Raw genomic sequence first — 25,796 nt, 5'->3', positions numbered from 1 at the left:
CTAGCTTGCATTTTAGCCAAACCGGATATCTATCAAAATGACAGTCTTTGCCCTGATCCCACCTTTGACTTTACTTGAATGGGGTTCAGTCAGTCAGTTTGAGGCAAACCCAAATGTTGGAGTTTTAAAAAGGCATACATACAGACTTGGGAGAACTGTTCAGAACATTCCTGGCAGGGAAGTTATTCTACCCAGCTATCTCTGGGTAGTTCCCCCCCCGCCCATTGTGTTTTGATGGCATTCACAGAGTTAATTCCTCTTTCCCGTAAGGGCCCTGCAGTTGTTGTTAGGTCAACCCCTGTAAAGCTTCAAAGGTTCCGAGTCCCCTCAGTCTGACCTACTCAGTGATCTGCACATTGTTTTCATTTAGCTGCATCCAGTCCAAGACGAAAAGCTTTAAAACCACAATGATCTGCTCCTTTTTAGATTCATTTTTCCATGGCTTTGGAAAAACATCTCAGAAACCCACTAAAGAAACTGAAAACAGTGGAAAAATATGGATAAAAAGGCCCTAACCAGCTTGTATACTATTATCAAAATATGCACATTTGTTGGGGGTTGGGGGGAGCATTCCTTTATGCAAATGGTAATTTCTGTCATTTAATTTGGAGGAAAATATGGCCTTGTTGTTTCTTAAATGAAAAGCAAAAAACCCCTTTCTTAAAAAAACAGGGATGGGGGGAGAAGAGGAAAAGAAATGCTTTCAATGGTCTATCTCAAGGATGACAGGGTATTCCCCCCCAACCCACTTAGCATAGAAAACATTATGACATCTAGCAAGGCACAGGGTGGGACTCAATGGTCTCTGAAGTTAGGCATAAGCAGATACCAGGTCACAGACCAAAGCTGATATCCCAGGTTTTAGATGAAGAGACAGTGTGATTTTATTACAGCTAGAAAAGTCATTTTTAAAAAGATTGCCGTGTCTCATAGATGTGAAAGTCTGGCTAGTAAACCACTACAACATTTCTCTAACTCTACCCTGAGAAATCTAAGCTAAAAAGCTGATTTAGACCTGAATTTCTCAACTTTAAAGTGAAAGGTATAAAAAATAGTATTAGATAAGTTAGGTGGCAGTCTTTTTTTTTTTTTGCTTTTTAGGGCCATATCTGCAGCTTATGGAAATCCCCAGGTTAGGGGGTCAAAGTGGAGCTGCAGCTGCCAGCCTACACCACAGCCACAGCAACGCAGGATCCAAGCCACATCTGCGACCTACACCCAGCTCACAGCAACACTAGATCCTTAACCACTGAGCAAGGCCTGCGATTGAACCTGCATCCTCATGGGTACTAGTCGGATTTGTTACCACTGAGCTACAACAGAAACTCCTGGGCAGTCATTTTTTAAAACTATAAAGCAATGCAATTTAATTTAAATGTACCTCCCCAAATTCACATATCAAACCTAGTAATCAAAAGTATCTAAAAAGATTGAGATGAACCTTTACCAAAACGAGGGTCAAGCCTGGGGTCTAGCCAAGAGGTGGTCTTGTTCTTATGGTTTATATAGTATATTTCTCCATCCTGAGTCATGGCTTGTTCCCATCCATCAGGAAGAGGACCTATAAATACAGAAAAACATCACAGTTGGTTTTTATTTGGTGCACCTTAAAAAAAGGTGGAAAGGGTGCTAATTTAAAAAGAAAACACATCCTGACATAAAACTACTCATTAAAATATAATTAAGCATGTGTTCAGAGAAGAATGGTAAACATATATACTTGATTCTTTTCCACTAAAAAGAAACTACACAATAACAAAATTCATATCCCCAAAGACACAGATGTAAAAAAAGGTCAGATTTTGAAAAATCTTCTTTAAGACATGATCTGAAGAATTATTATCACTGTTAATTTAAGACATGACGTGCTGTAGCTCAGGGATCCCCAAGTCTAGTCAGTTTTGTGAGAGTTCCTTCTATAGACCTCAAGGTTCTTTACTAAGGAATATACCCAAGTGTTCTGAGAGCACCTACAGTATCATAAACATTCTACTTAATACATAACATTCTGCTTATTCTTTAGCAGCACCCAAGTTGCTAGGAGGTGCGGGTTAGTGGCTGGAAATTTAACATTTTCAGAGACTTGGGAAGGGGGCTGGGTAAGTACCCAAACTACTGGAAGGCAAATTTCTCAGGAAGAAAAAGAGAAAAGGTACAATTTCAAAGCTCTAGAGTGAGTAAACAACTCCTAGAAGATAGGACTAAAGAATACAGAAAGGATAAGAAGATTATTCTATCTTTATGAGGGTAGGGAAACTAGACGGTTGCTTTTGAGAGGTAAACAACAATGAAAAGAGAGGCCCAGAATAAATTACTGAATTCAAGCATGGTTCTTCTTTCCCCCCACTCCCCCCTTCCACTTCCCACTCCCACCAGGAGTCAGGAGAAGCAAGGGTAAACTGGAGTTTGAGTAACTGCCTAAAATTTGCCACTTGTGGACCATCATGAACTGACTGCTTACTATGTGTCAGTCACTGTGCTAAGCATGTTAAGGGCATGAATTCATTAATCCTTACAATGACCAGTGATGAAAAGCAGTAGTATTGTCTCCAATCTAATGCAGAAACTGAGGCATATTGTGGTTCAGTCTGCGGGACATCACAAAGCTAGTGTCAAGATGATATTCAAAGCCAGCAGCCTTTTCCCTCATTTTTCTCCTAACTACACTTTTGATTCATCACCCACATCCAAGATTAGAGACTAAGTATGCTTCCTGTGCAAAAATGGAACATGTTCCTTCCTTCTATATTGGCAGTCCAAGACAGCCGTAATTACGAGCGGTGCTGAATAAGTAACTTTGGTTAAACAGACCACTCAAACAGGCCCTTGGGACCCAGAGCCCTAATTCTAGGCTAGTTTTGCTTGTATCAGGAACAGACCAATTTGCTACTACACTATTATCAAAGATCTGCTTTGATGGGGTCAAAATCCTGTTAGGGAATGCAGGCATGTGAAACGGGAGTGTTCTGTGCTCCTAGAGAGGCCACAGGTGGAAGACCCTACTCTAGCCCTGAATGCGGAGTTCTGAGCTCAATTCTAACAATGTCCAGTTGGAGTTTGCCACAAGAATCCCATGTTTACTATCCGGTGAATGGAAAGCAAACTTTTTTAACATATATAAATTCAACCAATTTTCTTAGTAGACTTCACCGTCACTTTGGGTTCTATTTTCCCACTAGGAAGATAGAATCTCTAGAACTAAATACTAAGGTTTGTTACTACCTTTAATTGGGAAGATGACTCAATTGTAAAATGTTTCTGGAAAGTAACTAAAACTAAGTTCCTGAGATATCATGATGATGAACAAGTCAACAGGAGTTCATCATGCCTTGGGAAGTATCAACCCAATGGCCTCAACGGACCTCATTATAGCCTCCAAACCTACCTGAATAAATGGATTCCCTACCTTTAAAAAAAAAAAAAAAAAAATACTACCACCCTCTCCCTTTGCTGAGTTAAAACCAAGAGCAAGAGCAGTGTCTTGGATATAATCCAACTTTCCCTTTCTGCTCCACCTACTCAACTCTCTGACTGATCTGTTGCAATCTATCTCTAAGAATTCAACCACTTCCAGCTCTTTTTCCTAACCACTATAGAGCGTCCTTCCTTGGTGCCTGACTTCTGATCTCCTCCCCTAATTCCAGTGTCTTCTATCAAACAGCCACTAGGGCTTTCTTCTTAAAATACTCCTAATTAACATTTACATGTCACTCACTGCCTTTAAAAACATTTCCATAACTGCCCACCATCAAAAGGAAAATGACAGATGGACTCATTTCTTAGTAAGTCTTTTTCACACACTGAAACCTTACTCCACCCCCAAGTTTGTAAAATCATGCCATCTCCTTGTATGTAATGTTCCACCTCTTATAAACCCTTATTCATCTTAAAAGAGAAAGTTCAGGTGTTACCTCTTCAATTCAGCCTTTCCTGGTTACCTCAGATAAAATTATTAATTTCCTTTTCTATTCTGTATTAACAGTAGATAAAACTGTATTTACTTGTTTACATGTCTGTCTTGACAATGACTGATCTTTTTAACTCACAGGCTAGTATTGGAGTAACTGCTCACTAGATATTTAATGAAGAATGAGTATATTGCCTTGTAATACTCCGAACTTTCTATAAGTGAGCTTAAAATCACGTAGTACACATTACTTCCAATTATAAGCATAAACAGAATATGTGAATGACAGGCTGTTATTCATCATAAATGTATCATTTTTACAGTTCATTGGAAATCTTTAAAAAATGTTTAAAGTTTGTAGAAATGCATAACGGAAAAGCAAAAGTTTTCTGTAAACAACTCTCCAGGGGAAAAACTAAATAACTTTAAAAAATTTTTTTTTGTTATTTTCTCAATACAATTTTTTTTTCTACTGTACACCAGAGTGACCCAGTTACACATACATGCATACATTCTTTTTTCTCCCATTATCACGCTCCATCATACGTGACTAGACATAGTTCTCAGTGCTAAACAGCAGGAACTAAACAACTTTAGTTTTGTGACATGTTCTGGATTCTTTTCTTGTGCACATTCTGTAACACACAAGCACTGATGCTTTATCTATACTATACTTTTTTTTTTTTTTGGCCTTTTTTAGGCTGCACCTGCAGCTTTATGGAAGTTCCCAGGCTAAGGGTTGAATTGGAGCTGAAGCCACTGGCCTATGCAACAGCCACAGCAATGCCAGATTTGAGCCGTGTCTGTGACCTACACCATAACTCACAGCAATGCTGGATCTTTAACCCACTGAGTGAGGCCAGGGATCAAACCTCATGGATACCAGTCAGATTCATTTCCGCTGAGCCATGACGGGAACTCCTATACCATACTTACTTTATTCATTTAATATATATTATGGACATCTTTTCTTGATGTAACACCTAATTCTCTCTTATTCTTCTTAATGGCTTCACAGATCTTACGGCACAGATGTTAAAATTCATTTGCCCTTTTCCCAGTGTTACCTATCAGAGCTACTTCTAAATTTTTTTTTGCTATTCTAATAGTGCAGTGCACAATCCCTGATGGCAGTGACGGCATCAGCTTCTCCACCACTCACCAGCTCATTACTGTCACCTGCTCTGTTCTTAGCCCTCCCATGCAGATGAAACAGTGACAGTCAGATAGATCACTGCGCAAAGTAGACAGTAAACCTTTCCAAGGTAAAGATTTGAACCCAGGCACTCTGGCTTCAAAGCTTCTGTTTTTAAACCATAAAATACGCTGCTTCTCAAAGATATAAACACATTCCCCAAAACTTATGCAAGTGTTTCCCTACATTAAACTGACAAGGTGGAATGGTGACTTTATCCATTCATACACAAGTTTAAATTGTTAGGCATATTTATCACGTATTTTTCACATATAAGTCATTAAGTATTTAGTATTTTGCTAAAAAGAGTAGACTTCAAAAACTAAATCCAGAAAACTTTTCACCGGTATTGTTCTTATACACCATAAATAACCAAAAGCAAACCTCTAAATAATTTTAGACACTAGTATAAAGGAGAAACAAGCCTGGTACAAATAAAGAATGTAGTGATTGTCAGCTATTTTCTCACATATTTCTAATTAAAGAAGAATGTACATATGAAATAGAATTATACTGTATAATTAATTTTATAAGCCTCAAATTGATACCAGATATATATGCTCAACAGAAAAGAATGCTTTTTATATTCATTTATGTTGTTCGTTTAACACTGGGTAAAAATTTAACGTGTGGAAAGAGACGGTCTAAAATAGGATGTTTTCTTTATATAAAAATAAAGCTACTGATCAAAGACAAAGGAGTAGATGAGGAAAGGTTACCTTTAAATAAAGCTTTGTACCACAATTGACTCTTGGCAGTAAATAAAAGGAAACAGAATAGAAACAAATCTTTAATCTTAAATGTGAATTAAACAATAACAGATATGGGCTTTATTCACACAAAAAACATTTTTTAGTTAAATGCTCTTGAGAAGAAATTCAGTGACTTGATAACCAGGATTCTAAGTCATCACATTAAACCAAGCTAACTGCTGAATAACCATGAGAAGCTAAGAAAGCAAGAGTGATATATTTTCTGAATCATCAAGTTACACAGGCTACTGAAAGTTCGATGCAAGCATCTGTTTGGACTAGAGTACAGTCAGCAAGTCCAAGGGGAAATCTGGCTTCTCACAAAACTAAATTTATAGGAAGAGACTACAGGGATGGACCAAAATAAATTTAGAATACTGCTGAGTTCAATTTATATCCTGATTTCAGTGTGTCATAGATATTATAACTTCTCCAATATGGAATATATAAAACGAAGCAAATATAAGTAGCAATGTTTTGGAGTTCCCGTCATGCTCAGTGGTTAACGAATATGACTAGGAACCATGAAGTTGCGGGTTCGATCCCTCGCCTTGCTCATCGGGTTAAGGATCTGGCGTTGCTGTGGCTGTGGTGTAGGCCAGCGGCTTCAGCTCCGATTGGATCCCTGGCCTGGGAACCTCCATGTGCCTCGGGAGGTTCAATGACCAAAAAAGACCAAAAAAAAAAAAAAAAAAAAAAAAAAAAGCAATGTTTTGTTTAACTAAGATAAAACACAGGCTGAGCCCCATCCCTCACATTTCTGATTCAAGAGGTTAGGGGTTGGGCCTGAAATTCCCAGAAGACGCTAAGGAACACTCTCTGAGAAACACTGACCTAAAAATAACTATTTAGAATTCTTTAGCTGGTACAAACTTTTTCTTGAATTTATCTAACTTATAGGAAACTACAATTATTCATCATTAGGCATCATGGGCAGTTCAAAGATCAAACAACCAAGCACTACATGTGTGAGAATGGCAAAATGCCACATCTGCTAGAATGGGATGAGGCAAACGGTTCAATAGCTATCAAGATAAATAAGGCAGTCGTAAGAAGGGTGATCCTTCTTTAAAAAAACAAAAACAAAAACCCCTGAAATGGCCCAAGCAATTATTATGGATAAGTAGACTAAAATACATTTCTTGATTGTCCTCTCATGACCAGATGGAAATGAAGAGTAGGACTCTGGAGGCAGGTAAACTGATGTGACCCATGGGAATTATTACTAGTAACTTGGCTTCAAACCACTTTTAGTTGAGAACTCTCCATTTTCTCAATTCAAATGAAGAATCCTTCCTCTGTTCTGGCAAAATATTTTCTTTATATCTAATGCTATAATACTTATCACACAGTGCTATTTGGTTATGGAGGTTTTCTTCCAGGCTACACTGTGAAATATGTGAATACAAGAGTGTTTATTATGCATTTTTTTTCTCTTTTACTGTTGAGCCAGACTGCCAACTATTCACAAAGCATGGGAATAAATGTTGGCTGACATTAATATCATCAAGCAAAATTCAATTAAAATCCTTGGAGTTCCCGTGGTGGCTCAGCAGAAATGAATCTGAATGAGCATGCAGGTTCAATCCCTAGCCTCGCTTAATGGGTTAAGGATACAGCACTGCCATGAGCGTGGTGTAGGCTGGTGGCTACAGCTCTAAATGGACCCCTAGCCTGGGAACTTGCATGTGCCCCAAGAGCAGCCCTAAAAAGCAAAAAAAAAAAAAAAAAAAAAAAAGAGAGAGAGAGAGAGAGAGAAATCCTTTGTGCTGGTGAGATAGAATGTCCTGTTTTATCCTTTCCATGTAAGTTCAATTTCTCCATTATTTGGTATTACTTAAAGCCATAGGGACATAGCGAATTATTTTATTCAGTATTTACTGAGCCCCTACTATATTCAGGCACTATATTTTAGGCCCTGGAGATACAGCAATAAGCAAAAGAGTCCCTGCTTCTTGGAATTTATGTTCTAGCCAAGAAGACAAAGGGATATGTATAGTTAATGTTGGCTAATGATAAGTGCAGTGAAAAACAGTTAACAACAATCCCCAAACCAAAAAACACCATTGAGCACAAAAAGAAAAAAAAAGAAAAAAAAGGGGAAAAAAAAACCCAACAACAAAACAGCCTTTTAGAAATGTGGACCAAGAAGGGGCACACCGACAAAGTGACCTTAAAGCTGAGACTCAAACCCAGTGCCAGCCAAGCATGTGATGGTCTAGGGCATAGGCGACTTGGTCAGGGGGTAGTGTGGAGGCCAGCAGGAAGGGGCAGAGCAAGCAAGGAGTTAGGGATTTGTGGTTCACTTTGTTTTTATTATCCAGACTTGATCCTTAAAGGGGATCACTAAAATGAAAGGGTAATTCAATTTCTCCAAACTCATGGCCAACATCTAAACACGTAAGAGTGGGTAATAAACATTTTTAGCCCAGACCATGCTTGTATATACCAGAGGTAGGCCGTTAGACAAGGGAACGGCAGGGATCGAACCCATGTCACAGCTGTAACCAGACCCACAGCAACAATGCCAGATCCTTAGCCTGCTGAGTCATGAGCTAACTCTAAAAGGTATCATTTTAACAAGATAAATTAGGAATTAGGAAAAGCAAGAGAGAGCAGTAGGCTACAATTAATTCATGAATTAGAATTACTTATCCTTGGGAAAAAAACACTTTCATGTAGGATTTACAACTATTGGTTAGACGATAACTACGATAGCAAATACTAACTTCCTGCAGTATTTTAAAAACATAAAGTTTTTAAAATGACACATAAACTCTGTCATAATACTGAAGATGACTCAAAATCAACTTCCTGCTCTTGCCTAAGGACCCTCTTACATTAGCAATGACTAAGAAACCATCTGTAATGTCTAATCAAACAAGAAAGTCTTGATTATGCCACAAAAGTTTCATGATCAACCTCTCCCTCTTGCTTGGCCCACAATTCAGGAAGAAGTCACTCAGAATACTGGAAGTTTTACTAAGCACACCCTGATGAGTGGTTCAAAGTACAGGAATATCAAGAAGCAGTTTCTTCAGAATGTAAGAGGAGTAGCTGGAAAAATAAATGCCATGCACCTTTCAAAGGAATCTAATCCTGACCAACTTCTAATTCTGACCAGTTTTGAAATTCTGGTCTCTTGTATTTATGACAAATTACAAACTGTACTCGCTTACTACATGCAAGGCATTGTTTCAAGTTCTTTACACGTGAGTATTAATTCATTTAACAGTTCCATGGCATAGGTCCTATTATTACCCCCATTTTAAAGATGAGGAAACTAAGGCACAGAAAACCTGCCCTAAATCACTTAGACCAGATTAGTAAGTGGCAGAGCCTGGAGACAAACCCAGATAATCTCTGGAACTCATGCTCTTAAGTACTACATTGAAAGTGTGACAAACATTAATCCAAAGTAGTGCTTTCAAAAATTTCCTTTTCTGGAACTTTCATGAAACCCCATTGCTTCAGTCATAGACATACAGATGACTCCTACATCTTTAATGCCTCTCACAGAGCCAACACTAGACCTCCTCCACCAACTGGACACCGACACTTCACAAAACATGCCCTCATATTTTGAGTTGATTTTACTTTAAAATATAATGCCTTAAATAAAACTTCAAGGTAGACTTTCATATTTCCATGACTAAATTTTAGCGATAGCTTCCCAATTAGTTTTAATCCACTGCAACATTAAACATTATATGTACTCAGAGCATCTTGCCTCCTACCTCCTCTGAAGAAGTAGCTCTATGACTCAGGGCTCCCTGCCCACAGGGAAAATTCTCGGATCTTTATCGGGTTATTCAAGGTCCTCTGTCATCATGTGTTATGCAGCATTGCACAGGTTCTGAAAGCATCACCACTACCATCCTTCAAACTTCTCTTCTTCTCCCTCTCCAGAGCCTTCCTGCAGGTACTCTTTTCCCTGCCCTCCTTGCTTAGCTAACTCCTTACTCAACCCTCTCTAATGGTATGCCCCTTCCTCAAGATGACTTTGCCTACATATAGTTTCCTCTCCCATTGCACCAGGTACTTTCTCTTGGGTAAAATGATCCTCTCACATCAGTAATTTAGTCATCCATTTGGTGTTAGTCCTCCCGCTGCATGTCCTGTCTTTCCAGTACTCAGCAGGGTTATGCACTTTTCACCTCCACATACCCCCCAGGCTATAGGCTATCTCCTCCTAGCCTCCACTACTGTTACCCACTGCAATTCTACTCTATTCTCATGTGGTAATTTTGAGAAGCTTTTCTCAATTGCTATCGGACCTATGAAATGAACGTACACTTGTTTTTGATCTCGTGGATGCTTACTGAAAACTGTCCTGTATTTGTTCCTTTACACTAAGTTTAACTATAGGCCAGGTATGGGAAGAATTTACCATTCTGCCCTAGAATATAGAAGAAAAAAATGTTTGTTTGCTTGCTTGTTTGTTTAAATGAGTAGGGAGGCTCAATTTTACAAGGCTGCTTAGGACAATGACGGCCACCTTCACTGGAAACGACCACCAGATTAGACTGTGATTCTTTGATCCTGCAGATTTGTGGTTTTTAAAGTATGTGAGAACTAAAATATATTCACCCCGATTCTTCTACAGTTTTGTTTCCAAAAGAGTCTTCTGAAGTTCCCTGGTGACGCAGAAGGTTAAGGATCTGGTGTTGTTGCTGCTGTGGCATGGCTTTGACCCTTGGCCCGGGAGCTTCCACATGCTACAGATGCATCAAAAGATAATTAAAATGAAGTTATTTTTTAAAAAGGAGCCATCCATAAACATTAACCTCTGAAACTCTTATGCTTGACCTTATAAGTCCTAAACAATCCTTAATAAAGTTCTGACCACAACACCAAAATTTTCAGGTAGACTCAACGGAAAAGGTTGTCACATATAATAAGTATTATGATACCATTATTATTAACTTTTTGTGGCTTTAGTAAGCCAAACATGGGACAAGTGTGTATAAATGAATTTACTGGGGAAAAAAAAAGCAGTTTATAAAATCAAGTTTTAGTAAAGAAAAAGATTTCCCTTCTGGTTTCCATAGTAAGCGTTCTATCTTCAGGTGAAAACTGGTTTAAACCATGCAGCTCTAAGTCATGAGCTCAGGCTTTCTCATTTTTGCATACTGGTCTAGAAGCTGGAAAAAGAAAAGGATTATAAAACTGAGGAGAAAAATCTACTTCAGGCAAAAAAATGCAGAGTGGTAGCCAAACCACTTCAATCATTTCTTTTGTTTCCTCTTGAGTTCAGGTATTCTCCTATGTCTTACAAATAGTTAGAAAATTCTGCTCAATGAATCCCAAGTCTCCAATGAATCACTGTGCACAGGGTAAGATAAAACTCTGGCCCAAACACTGAAGGCCTAGATTGGAATTCTGGCACTGCTACTTTCCTGTATCTACTCACTGTGTCCCCAACCAAGGTCTCATGTCACCTTTCAGAAGACACTTCACTGTACTCTACTCATCTGCCTATATCCCCAGCTTTCTCCCCATCAAACTAAGTAATAAAGGCACCTTGACTTTTTTGGTCTTCGTAATAACCCTAAGAGCGTAGCCCTGCCACCAAATGCAAGCAAAGTTTATTGAGCTGAAATGATTAAGACTATTTGTGAAAAGAATGATTGACTGGTCTTGGTCCCTTCAGTTTATCAGATCCTTAGTTTGTGCTTTTACAAATCACAGACTTTTTAATAAGTCCATAACATTCTTCCATATGTAATAGGCACTTAAGTAAAGGGTTTTTTTCAACTGAAAACAGGAATAAAATAAAAATAGGAGTAAAAAAGTGAATCTTTAGTAACACTTCTATGCTTTTAAGTTTACCATTCTAGAGTCTTCTCCAGACTTATGTGGTCCATAAGCCAGGATTACAGCACCTCCTGAGAATTTGTTGGAAATGCTAAATTTCAAGTCCTACCCCTGAGTTAACTGAGTCAGAATCTGCATTTTAACAAATCCCCAAGTGATTCCTCTACACATTACAAACTGAGAACCACTGATCTAGAATACAGAAAACTAAGGCTTACTACTTTCAAAAAAAAAACGAACATTCTTTCATACAACGACCAACCACCCAAACTCTACCAGTATAGCAAAAGTACCAATTGAGGGGTTCCCATCGTGGCTCAGTGGTTAGCGAATCTGACTAGGAACCATGAGGTTGCGGGTTCGATCCCTGGCCTTGCTCAGTGTGTTAAGGATCCAGCATTGCTGTGAGCTGTGGTGTAGGTTGCAGATGTGGCTTGGATCCCGCGTTGTTGTGGCTCTGGTGTAGGCCGGCGGCTTCAGCTCCGATTCGACCCCTAGCCTGGGAACCTCTATGTGCTGTGGGAGCGGCCCAAGAAATGGCAAAAAAGACAAAAAAAAAAGTACCAATTGATATTTTACTTGGTTAAAAAACAAAAAACAATCATCCGTGATGCACTATAAATGAAATTAAACTCTATAGATAGCATAGTTTAAAGAAAACTGTGAAAGATTTAGATTCAGACAGAACCAGGTTCAAGTCTTGAATCCAATATTTATAATTATTAACCTTCTAACCTTAGGCATGTTCCTTCATTTGCTTGATGCTCACTTTCTTTATCCAGAAAATGGAGATAAGCATCTTCTCAATTAATTGTTGAAAGGATTAATGGGTAAAGTGCTTAACAAAGGGCAGGGTGTACAGTAGATACTTTAGTAAATGTTCCCTTACTCTTTCCTGGAAGTTCTGCCACTCTGTTCCAACAATATATTTAACTTACCAACAAAAATAATAAAGAGGCAAGGTTATGAAAAAATAAACATGGGTCTCAAAGATGAAATAACTGGATAAGAAAATCAGGAGACCTTTAGAAGGTGTTCCCTTAGGGGAAGGACCTTAGAGAGGAGTCATTTCTATAGTCTCCCAATTTTTCAGGATCAAGCTCAAACTTCTTAGCTGATCACATGAAGGCCTTCTCCTCTGAAGGTCTTGTCCTCAGTCTCATCTCCCCATTACTCCATCACTAATTTTATGCTGCTGGAGTTTCAGACTCAGCCATCTCCCATATAATGCTACCTTTATCTTCCCTTTTCTTTAACAAACTTAACTCCTGCTCATCTACTAAAATTCAGGTCCTGAATCCAACCACTTGTCACCATTTTCACCTCCACCTGGTCCATCATTTCCCCTGAGTTACTGCAATTGCCCCCTAACTAATCCTCCCTACTTTAAAAAAACTTACTTGAGCATATCACCCCTCTATTCAAAACCTACAAGTCCCTCTATAATATGGCTTCCATACCACTCTTCACTGACTCTGTTCCCACTACAATGGTCCTCTTGCTATTCCTCCAATGTGCCTCAACACTCTTTGAACTGGCTGTTGTTTATGTGTGAACATTCCTCCCCTTTTCCCTAGATATCTGCATTGCCCTCAGTTCATTCAGATCTTTGCTCAGAAAACATCAATTATAGAGGCCTACACTGCAGAAATTACCTAAAATTATCATTTCCTTCCATCCCCAGCCAATCACTCTCTGACCCTTAACTGGTTTATTTTTCTCTATTTTAAACTGACATACTATTTATTTCTATTCTATATTCATGATTTAGAATAGTGTTCTGTACATACTAAACATTCGGTATTTGTTGAGGGAATGAAAGAAACTCTGGCTCCTTAAAGATGTCTGTTCTACCCTCCAGATTACTGACTCACTTATTCCTCCCTCTACTCTCTCAGCACTCGGTACACACTTACTGTTGTGAACATATGGGAAAAAATTATTTTACCTTGACTCCACAGCCTGAGTGGCCATTACCATGTCTAGTACAAAGCAGAGCATTTGATATTTGTTGAATGATTCAGAAAGGGAATAATTGTCTCAAGGAGAATAATAAGACTGTTAAAAATTATTTGTCTGTTATAGCTAGGTGAATGTCCTAGAGGAAAAGGCCAAATATAAGTTCAGAAGTTTTTTTTTTTAAATGGCTGCACCTGCTAGGGGTCAAATCAGAGCTGCAGCTGCCAGCCCACACCAAAACCATAGCAACACAGGGATCCAGCCACATCTGCAACCTACTCTGCCGCTTGTGTTGATGCCAGATCTTAACCCACTGATAGAGGCAAAGTATCCAATCCGCATCCTCATGGACACTATATCAGATTCTTTTTTTTTTTTTTTTTGGCTTTTTGCTATTTCTTGGGCCGCTCCCGCGGCATATGGAGGTTCCCAGGCGAGGGGTTGAATTGGAGCTGTAGCCGCCAGCCTACATCAGAGCCACAGCAATGCAGGATCCGAGCCACGTTTGCAACCTACACCACAGCTCACTGTAACGCCAGATCCTTAACCCACTGAGCAAGACCAGGGATCGAACCTGTAACCTCATGGTTCCTAGTTGGATGTTAACCACTGAGCCGTAATGGAAACTCCCTTAAAAAAAATTTTTTTAAAGAACTTTCTTTTTTTTTTTTTTTTTTTTTTTTTTTGGTCTTTTTTTGTTGTTGCTATTTCTTGGGCCGCTCCCGCGGCATATGGAGGTTCCCAGGCTAAGGGTCGAATCGGAGCTGCAGCCACCGGCCTACGCCAGAGCCACAGCAACGCGGGATCCGAGCCGCGTCTGCAACCTACACCACAGCTCACGGCAACGCCGGATCGTTAACCCACTGAGCAAGGGCAGGGACCGAACCCGCAACCTCATGGTTCCTAGTCGGATTCGTTAACCACTGCGCCACGACGGGAACTCCTAAAGAACTTTCTAATAGACAACTCTCCAGACTTTATTCACCATAACTTGAGTCTTTCACCTTTTTTTTTTTTTTTTTTTTTTTTTTGTCTTTTTAGGGCTGCACCTGTGGAATATGGACGTTCCCAGGCTAGGGGTCGAATCAGAGCTATAGCTGCCAGCCCACCCACAGCCACAGCAACTCGGGATTCGAGTTGCATCTGCAGCCTACACCACAGCAATGTCAGATCCTTAACCTGCTGAGTGAGGCCAGGGATTGAACTTTGAACCCCCGTTCTCATGGATGCTTGTTGGGTTCATTAACCACTGACCAATGATGGGAACTCCGTAAGTTGTCTTTTAGATTGACTTAGCTTAAAAGTTGGACTTCCCACCATGGTTCAGAGGGTTAAGAACCTGACACAGTGTGAGGATATGGGTTTGATCCCTGGCCTCACTCAGTGGGTTAAGGATATGGCATTGACACAAGCTGCAGCATAGGCTGCAGATGTGGCTCAGATCCCTGCGTTGCTATGGCATAGGCTGGCAGCTGCAGCTTCAATTTGACCACTAGCCTGGGAACTTCCATTTGCCTTAGGTGAGGCCTTTTTTAAAAAAAATAGCTTAAGAGTTTTAGTATGTTTTTTAAAAGATGAGCTTTCTATAAGCTCATTTAGACTTCAGAAATGTTCAAATAATGCAATGACCTTTAGTTAAATTTTTAACCTAAAGTTTTATCACCTCTTTACCTTACTGACATCTAAAGAAATAATTTTAGAAAACTCTTGTCTGTTGTTGTTGCATTTTTTTCATTTCACCGATAGCTGCCTATATATGGTAGTCTAGGGATATCATTTTTAAAGAATTAGCATCTTCATCTTTCACACAAATATTCCTCCTATGAGTCATAAAATTATTGCAGCAACAGAGTATCCAGAAGGATTTAGAAATCAGTGGAAAGACAAAAATAATATTCTAACACTTATCAAGAGAAGAAATAAAACAGGCATTTATTTGGTTTTTAAATGTAAATAATTTAATCTCTTTCTCATCTTTTCTTCCCAAAGCTGAGCAAAGTTTGAAAAATTCTACAAATAATCACTAGAGAAAAGTTGAACACGGACACTTATATTTTAAATGCCACTAATAACTTATTTTATGAAGAAAGCTGGTGGCAATGATATGTATCAAATTTTTTCCTTTACATATTCTTTAACAATATTTTATCTTAATCTTCTAAGTTAGTCTATTGGTTAAAATAACAAATAAAAGATTGAGTCATTTAATCTTCACGACAGCCCTATAAATTCAGTGTTACTGTAATTACTGTCACTCCCATTTCCAAGTGAAGAGAGTAGATACAGTAACATATCCAAGATCTCATCGGCAGCTAAGTGAAAGAGCTGGGATTCAAACCCATGTCCACTTGACCCCAGAGCCCCTGACCTTAACTCCTATTCTAAGTTCCTTCTCAGTTCTCTCCAAAGGCGAAAAGAACTTAGAAGTAGGAATTATCAACTCCTAAAACTTGTAGTCAGCTCTGCAACTTCTCACACATCTTTACCTTATCTGTGCTCCGTAAAGTTTAAAAACCTTATTATCAACTTTTTTACCTGTTATTTCTACATTTCACATCTGTTCTATGTCATATTTTTCTTGTTAACAATCTCTCTTTCCCATCTGGTCTTTTATCCTCTGGCATAGATTACACAAAGCAGCAGTAATACTGCAGGCAAATATCAAGGCAGCTCTGTATTACCCACTTTGCTTGCTTTTGAACATTTCCCCCACTGCAGTGAAGGTGTTTAGCAAATTCCTCTAACATAGATCATCTTTCACGATCAAGAGGGCATGTTCTCCACCCATCTTGAGATATTTCCTAGGAATTCTATGCAGGTTTTCATGATGGGGAAATCTTAAAGTGCTGCATCGATAGATCTGGGCATTAGTTAAATAAATATCTAACTTTAAAATATGAAAATAATGAATCCCTTAAAATGTACCTGTGATGAAAAGAAAGTCATGGACATGGAGGACAGGCTTGTGGTTGCCTGGGGGGGGAGGAAGTGGGATAGATTGGGAATTTGGGGTTAATAGATGCAAACTATTGCCTTTGGAATGGAAAAGCATTGAGATCCTGCCGCATAGCACTGGGAACTGTATCTATCACGTATGATGCAGCATGATAATGAGAGAAAAAAAGAAGGTATATATGTATGTGTGACTGGTCACCTTGCTGTACAGTAAAAAATTGACAGAACACTATAAACCGGCTATAGTGGAAAAAATAAAAATTATAAAATACATAAATAAATAAATAAAATGTACCTGTAACAACATCTGACTTTGGACTGTTACCAAAGGTAGATTTTGGCACAAAATCTGATGTGACTAGGTTAAGGATCTGATTTGTCACTGCAGTGGCTTGGGCTGCTGCTGGGGCATGGGTTTGATCCCTGGCTCAGGAACTTCCATGTGTTGTGGGAGTGGCAAAAAAATAAAAATAAAAAAATAAATATTTAAAAAGCAGAGAAAAGGATTTGTTGATTCTCCATAATTTAAATCAACACTTTTTGGGGGGTAGGGTTGGGGGCTGTGCCCCTGGCATGAGGAAGTTCCCCGGCCAGGGATGGAACTTGCACTTCAGCAGTGACGAGAGCCAAAGCAGTGACAACACCAGATCCTTAACTGCTGGGCCATCAGGGAGCTCCCAAAGCATATGTCATCTGTAATGGTCCTAAACAGTCACCAGTCCTTTGGCATCAAGCTATTTCTAGGTTATCACAGAGTATATTTTCTTGGCTTTACCATTTTAAGATACAGCGATCTTATAGGTCATTCTTAACAAGCTATTACTAAAAAATTTGACATCTTCATATAGATAGAACTGATTATTTAAAGAATTACCACTTTTCTTTTCCCAAGTCCTTATTTTCTAATGTCTAAAACAAAAATCATTAATGTTTACCCAACTATTAGTATGCAGAAGAACTATTTTATACAGATCCCAAGCATGCACCAAAAAGTTACTAAAATGCTATAAAGCAAAATAAATTTAACATAACTTGTAAAGGGCAATCATTAAGTCACTTAATAGAATAGGGTTCGTATATACTTTTATATGTGTATATATTTCCACATAAAGTAAAACAGAACCATTTTCTTACTGAATTATTCAAATTTCCTTTTCCTCACATTTCGAATTCCTTTTGCAAAGTTCACTGCGTCTTACCAATTAAATGGACAGATAAAGAATATAAGTTAAACTTCAAAGAATCAAGCCTTGCCTCTAGAACTCTTTCCAGGTGTCACTTTAAGTAACTTATCAATTACTTATATATATTTAGAAAGCTGGCCAGTTACAAATGAAATATCTCCAGTCTCTAGCAATGAAAGTCATCATTTCAACCTCATACTTTGAAAAAGGACTTGTAAAAAAACAAAAGTAAACTAATCATTTATGCTAAACCAAACTAGACTGAGGGAAAGAAACAGGATTTCATAAAATCTTAGAACTGGAGAAAATCTTAAAATATCATTCAACTATGCAGAAAGCAAAAGAGAAGAAAAAAAAAGACAAAAATAATTATGCAGAAAATTCAGGAGTCTAGAGGACATACACTATTTTAAAGAAATTGGCCTGATTAGAAATAATTAGAACAGGAGTTCCTGTTGTGGGCTCAGCAAGAAACCATCTAGCATCCATGAGGATGCAGGTGTATCCGTGGCCTCACTCAGTGGGTTAAGGTCTAGCGTTGCCACAAGCTGCAGCATAGGTTGCAGATGTGGCTCGTATTTGGCATTGCTGTGGTGTAGGCCGGTGGCTACAGTTTTGATTTGACCCCTAGCCTGGGAACCTCCACATGCCTCAGGTACACGCTTAAAAAGACAAAAGAAAAAGAAATAATTAGAACAGCACAAACATGAATTCAAATATCTGAATAAGGAGAGGTCTTTTTTAAAAAAGATCAACACTGAAAAGTTCTTGTTAAAATAACTGATGATAAAAAATGTTTTTAAACCCAGTAAGGTGCTTCAAAAGAGTTGTGTAGCTTTCTCTTTTATCTAAAGGCTTCAGATTAGGAGGTTCAGAAGGCATTCCCTTCAGGGTGAAAACTGTCTGTAGATACCCTGCTTAACTGGAAACAGATTTGCTGCTTGTTACAGTAAACCCTCAAAATTTATTTACATACCCTCACAATCTTTGCTGTCTCCAGGCTCTAAAAACTCAAAAGACTATTTTGCACAGAGGAACATCACTTTTGCTGCTTTTCTCAAGGAGAAATCCTCGGCTAAGATAAGATCATTTCTCTTAAAGCTATTTGAGAAACCATGTGGGGTACGTCAATGGGGAATGCACAGCCACCAAGCACCACGGGTTTGCTCCAGAAGGAGAAGACGTTCCTAGGTCGAAACCTTATTAAAATGACGTTATAGCTATAACTTTACATGAATATGAGGTATACCAAAATTACAGTTCCCATGACACTCACTCCAAAGCAGTTTAACACCACGTAGAAGTCTATTTATTTTTAAATGTCCACTGAAATGGAAGAAATGAAAAACTACAGTGGAGTACATGTAATTCAGAGTAAAAAGAGGTATGCACTATACAAACGTTATCAATAGCCTCAACACTTGATTTGCCGGTTAAGCCCTCATTTATACTTGCGACAAAATTCAGAATAATCCAAACTTAAAATCTGTCCCAATCTGAGAATTTTCATATCAACTTAACACCTTTAAAAACTTCTGCTGACTCCTTTCCTTTCTCAGGATCAGCTTTTGGTTTTGGTTTAAAAAAAAAAAAAAGGTGGGAGTTCCTGTCGTGGCACAGTGGTTAACAAATCTGACTAGGAACCATGAGGCTGTGGGTTTGATCCCTGGCCTTGCTCAATGGGTTAAGCATCTGGCGTTGCCATGAGCTGTGGTGTAGGTTGCAGACACGGCTCAGATCCTGCGTCGCTGTGGCTCTGGCATAGACTGGTGGCTACAGCTCCAATCAGACCCCAGCCTGGGAACCTCCATATGCCGCGGGAGCGGCCCTAGCAAAGGCAAAAAAAGACCAAAAAATAAAAAAATTTAAAAAAAAATAAAAGAAGGTGGCTTTTTGGTTTCACCACACCTCTCTTCCTTTTAACTCATTATACTGTTTGACTGTCCCAGTAAAGACAATGACCTCTAGTGTCCTCTTTAAGATACAGTGTGTATTTTATTCGCTACAAAGCCTCCTTAAGCAAACATCATCCCTACACCCACCACCTTCTGTGGAAGTAGTTCTCCATTATAGCTACTAGTATTTTAAAATAGTGCCTCCAGGGGTTCTCGCTGTGGCATAGGGGGTTAGGTATCCAGTGCTGTCCCTGGGTGGCACGGGTTCAATTCTCAGCCCAGTGAAGTTAGTTAAGGATTCAGTGTTATTACAGCTGTGGTGTAGGATTTGACTCCTGGCCTAGGAACTTCATTTGCTATAGGTGCGACAAAAAAAAAAAAAGAAGAAGAAGAAGAAAGAAAAAAGAAAAAAGCTCCTCCAGGGCATTGAGAGGTCCTATCCCCTCTGCTTTCTCTGAGAAACAGCTGTCACTTAACCGAGTTCACCTGAAGATTAAGAGCATGGGCTCTGGAGCCTTATTACCAAAGTCTGAATTCTGGCTTCCACCACTTAAAAGTTGTGTAATTTCAGGAGTCACTCAAGTTTTCTCAGACGTGAAGTGAGACTAATAATAGCACTAACTTAAATGATCATTATGGGAATTAAGTGAGATAGTACAAAATGACTTCAGCAGAAAGCCTGGCATATTAACAGGGCTTATTACTATTAAATACCTTTTGTCACCATTTCAACATGCTCAAGTCTCTCTGGGAGTGGCTTTTCCCATTTCAGGTCCTCCTCCAACTCTCTAAGCCTCTTCATACATCTCCCCCATCACTAACCCATTACAACCAGTGCTTCTTGCCACTCTAACTCAAGCTGTTGTTGCCAAAGTTGCCTTTTTAATTAATACAGCAATAAGCATGTCTGTTAATTCATGTGTGGTACATAAAAACCCATTTCTTATTTTACAAAACACAGAGCTGAAATAAAATATACGCAAATAGCCTAAAATCCATAAAAATAAATTTGTAGATACTTAAATTTTTGTTTAATTTTTTAATGGCCACACTCATGGCATATGGAAGTTCCCTGCCCAGGGATTGAATCTGAGACACTACAGTCAAATTCTTAACCCAATGAGCCACATTTTTTATTTTAAATATAAACGTAATACAAATTCTCCCCATTTCCTTGGACTATTGCTATTAGAAAATTTAACACAAACAACATAGACAAACCAATGTTCTCGAAGAATCATAACCATTAGGTGCAAAACACCTAATCTTCCAGAATAAAACTTAATGAGTCATTTGTTACTAATTCCCCAGGTACAGTTTTAGATGGATTATGACAAAATGAATAATGTGTATCATCTTCTTCGGACTACAAATACAAAGTAGTTTTCACAATTTTTACTTGGAAATTTGATAATTTAAAAAATAGTTGTCAAGTAAAAATATTAGCTAATAACTGCTTGCATAATTTTTTAACTTTGAAAAAATTTTAATTTAAATGTCACATATAAAACATTCTGTGTTGCCTTTGGGATGGATTAGCAATGAGATCCTACTGTGTAGCACTGGAAACTCTATCACTTATGATGGAACATGTAATGTGAGAAAAAAGAATATATACATCTAAGTGTAATTGGGTCGCCATGCTGTACAGTAGAAAAAAATATATATAAATAAAAGATAAAAAAATAAAAATAAAAAATAAATAAAACATTCTGGGTTATGACAGTCCTTGTACAACTGTAAATGTAATAAAGTTCATTGAGTAATTAAAAAACAAAAAACATTCTGAGTATAATATATTCATATTAAAAAATGCTGAAATGGAAGATTATATGAACTCTTCAAGAGTTTTTATAAAGAAAACTTATGACAAGAAAAGCCCAGTCATGAACCTTGCCTTGATTTTCATATTCTTGAATTCTTTCAAGGGCTCAACCCCCCAAAGGCAAGAACATAGAGTTATATAATAGCAGAAACATTCTAACACACTGTCATTACCTTTAGAGGCAGAAAGATGTTTCAGGTTCTGTGAGCTTTCCTATTTCCTAGTCAAAGAATCTTTTTGATAATGAATTGTACCATCCTCTCCACCTCCACCAGTCCCTTTCCAAAGGCTGCTGCTCAAGAAAATCTAGAATGCAGCTTCCTATAGTCATGCATTGATCAGTTTTTTTAGTAGGGAAGATGGATGGGCTGTGAAGGAGAAAGCCATTAAGGCCACAAGGGCTGCCAAGAACTGTTCTTATCATCTATGCCCTGAGAGAGGACACTCAGCAAAAGGGATAACGTGTAGGGGGCAGAGGAACGGTCAGAAATCTAACTCAAATGCTCCGATCTCTGATGCCAGGCATGAGGTCGCCTCTTACCAGAGGAAGGGGCACCTTTTCCTAATATGCACAAAGATGCATAATGGGTAGCTATGGCCCTGGGTCCATGAAACAAAGAAAAGCCAGACAGTATCTAACTGACATAAGGAAAAAAGAACTAATCCTTTACTTAGTGCCTACCCTGTACCAGAACTGTAATATAAAAGCCTTATATTTATTATTTATACATAATATCTTCTTCTCTATTTACTGTAAGGGGCATTTTTATTCCCCATTATATAGATGAGAAAAAGAGTAGATTTAAGTAAAATGCCAAAGAGGGGGTAGAAAAAAAGATTTATACTGAGGTTTATCATCAGTGAAAAAGGTGACAATTTGATAAATACCAGACCCAAGAAAGATGCTTTGGTGTTTATAAGTTGCTACCTTCCAGCTATTCTCAAGGTAGAGCAAACATCTACTTTAAGAGGTGGGTTAAGAACACCATAGCTTGGCTTCCCATTCAGAGCAAAAAAGGAAGAGGGAAACGTCAACTCTAAGATCCCAGACACAAGAAAGCAGTAGAATAAAACAGAAGCATGTCAAAATTAGCCAAACTAGGAATCTGAGATATTCACTTCAGAACTGAAACTATAAAAACTGTTGGCTTTCAGTTACCAACCACCTCATGTATTAATGATTAAACAGGGCTTTAGTACAACAGGTTATTTGAAATAAAGTTAAGTTTCTCATAAGAAAGTAGACAGAAAATAATCATTACCCATGCTCCAGTTTCCTCAAAAGAAAAGGTACTCTTCTCCACAGAAAGTTTTGCCACCGCACGAGCATTACTTGGCGTGCTCTAATTTTAACATCTCACTCACCTGAGGCCGAATTCATCATATTCTGCTGCACTGGTGGACTGGTGGGGGCCGTAACGTTCATCTGAGAGAGCATGGCCTTCCTGGGGTCCTGCCATGTTGTTGTCTGATCTATGTGACTGAGACAAAACAAACCACTGCTTTAGATAACAAGTATGAGGCCCTAAAAACAACAACCTGACTTACCAAAATAGGGTAGATATATGAATGCAAAAGGTTTTAAATTAGCTCTGTAAAAGTATAGAGTCTGGTCACCTCACTGCTCCCACCCTTACCTTTGCAACCTTTTTTTTTTTTTTTTTCTTTTTTCCAACCACTCAACTTTTACTTCTTAGATCTTATAAGTGCAAGATTTAAAAAAGTTATGTCTGGAATTTTAAATGAAGGGAAACTATTTTCACCTCGTAAACAATTATCATCTGCTTCTAATTTAAAGATGAAATGTGATTTATAAATTAATCGTCTATAACAGTAGTCATATGAGCAAAACCCAAAATTCATGAGTCCGTACACTTTTTTTCTCCAAAGCTATAAATGCAAACTAACATATAATTTTAAGACCCAAAACCCTTTACACTGAACAAATAAAACATAAAAAGATGACAGTGTCTTATAACACATATTCCAAAGCCAAAACAAGATTACAAACTAAATTTTCATTGTCTCTGGTGACTACTGAAGGCCTTTGTTATTTGTTAAATAAAACATTTAAGCATTTCTACATACTGTTAACTGCAAAACATTTTATATGCATATGGATATCTTCATTTACTAAACTAGGGATGAAAACAGCTAAAAATTCTATGAAATATAAAACCATAAAGCATCTAATACACAAGCATTCAATAAATATTAGCTTTCTTCTTTTAGCAAAACGTAATTGTTTCAGTGAAACAAAAACTAAAAATATTATACCCATGAAACTACCTGAAATATTATCCTGAAGAAATAAAAATAGCCAGAGAAAGTGATTCATGCAAAGATCTCTTCTGTATAATTTATAAAAGCAAAAATTTGAAAGCCAACTAATAACATCTAATGATAGGGAATAAATATTGTTACATCTGATGTACTATATTGCAGCTACTGAAAATGTTTTAGAATAATATTTAACAGCAAGAAAAATATTCATAATACAGCTTTCTAAAGGTTTTAAAATAGTATATATAGTATGAGGCTGTTTAAATATGTATGTGTGTGTACTGAAAACATATGAGAAGGATACAAATCAAAATGTTTTAACAGTGTTTTTCTCTAGAAAACAAAATTACAGAACTATTTAATAACAAGAAAACCTAGAAAGACAATTATGAAATCATTATCTTTGAAACGAGTGAGGGAGGACATCAGAACTAAGAGTTATTAAAAAAAACACTCAAATCATTTTTGTATGGTCTTTTTCTTTTTTTTTTTTGGTCTTTTTGCCATTTCTTGGGCCATTCCCGCAGCATATGGAGGTTCCCAGGCTAGGGGTCGAATTGGAGCTGCAGCCAACAGCCCATGCCAGAGCCACAGCAACTTGGGATCCGAGCTGCGTCTGCGACCCACATCACAGCTCACGGCAACGCCGGATCCTTAACCCACTGAACGAGGCCAGGGATCAAACCCACAACCTCCTGGTTCCTAGTCGGAACTGCACCACGATGGGAACTCCCTTGTACGGCTGTTTGCTCCGATCTCTCTCTTCTTGAATCATCCCATTTAAAGAGTAAGAAAATGATACCCTGTCATTAACCTTCCTGAAATGGAACTAGAATGCTATCTCATCAATAACACAGTAAGAAAAAAAAAGGATCACAGACTGGCTAGAGTGGACCTTAAATATTATCTACCAGAGATGGGAGAATTCTTTTTCCTAAGCAAGCAAAAAGAAGATGAAAATAGGGGGATAAAAATGTGGAAGATTTGCACACTTGGGAATGACAGTGGTACCTGCCAATTCATGGCTATTGTAGAACTACTAAAAATGCTAACAGAAAATATTTATTTATTTAATAGAGTATATAGTCTCTCAAATGTTACCTCATCAGCCCTTAATTTCCACCAGTCATATATGCTTTTTTTAGCAGCTGCACTAGTACTGCTCAGAAAATATAGGTAAAACTTTGTTCAAGTCTGGATATGTACACACCTCATTCCAAAAGATCAAGTCCTTATCAAGCCCAATTGAGAGCTTGTTCCCTTTCCTTTTTGAGACTCCATGTGAGCCACTGAACAAATTAAACCATACAATTGTTTTCTAGATATACAGTGCTTCTCATGCTTAGAAATATCAAGCAATACACATGATAATTAATAAGTCATATTTATTGGAAAGAAGCTTGAAATCTATAAGACAATCAAAATTTATGTAAATGTTTCTGTTTCTCATTAGCTATTACAGTGTTAAGAAACCAAGAAAAATGGCCAGTGATTCATTACTACTGGCTCTTATTAAATTTCAATGAAATTGTGTGCCACTGCCTACTCCTTATCGCTAGTACTTCTTAAAATCCCTTATATTTGTTTGGTAAAAGAGAAGAGGGAGGAAGCAAGTTCAGGATTCTGCTGAAGGTTTTTTAAAGATCTAACAGTTGGGTTTCTTTGAAAACTAAACAATTATATACAACATATTAATCCATTTATAACTACCTAGGGGTCCAAATATTGGAGCCAATTAGTAAATTTGTTCTTAAAGCTTTTTTCTTTAAATTATGATTTTGAATATAATGCAGAGAATGCATAGTTTTACTTCTCTCAAAAGAGCAATTATTTTGCTGAAATGCTACTATGTTTGCAAACGCTAGAATTTCCCCTCTTGAAAAGGGTTCTGTCGAACCTCAGTAAGTTAGTTTAGAGACCTATCCTATGTTATCTCAGCTAATGTTTTTCACTTACTCAAAAAAGATCTACATTTAAGGAATAAAGATGCCATTATTGAAATTGTCCCAACTATAAAAGCATGT

At 37.9% G+C, this 25,796-nt stretch overlaps 1 protein-coding gene across 1 annotated transcript in view; it reads right to left on the bottom strand.

Annotated features, from left to right (window-relative positions):
* YAP1 (Yes associated protein 1) overlaps positions 1–25,796 on the bottom strand; it is a 113,298-nt gene that overhangs the window by 37,011 nt on the left and 50,491 nt on the right. The window contains 2 exon segments of the mRNA XM_021062706.1: positions 1,448–1,561; positions 22,855–22,970. Coding sequence (XP_020918365.1) covers positions 1,448–1,561; positions 22,855–22,970 — 230 coding nt within the window.

Source organism: Sus scrofa, chromosome 9 (genome assembly GCF_000003025.6).
Source record: "Sus scrofa isolate TJ Tabasco breed Duroc chromosome 9, Sscrofa11.1, whole genome shotgun sequence".
In the NCBI taxonomy this organism is placed as follows: Eukaryota; Metazoa; Chordata; class Mammalia; order Artiodactyla; family Suidae; genus Sus; species Sus scrofa.
The sequence above is the reverse complement of the archived record's forward strand: the minus strand, read 5'-3'. Positions and strand labels throughout refer to the sequence as shown.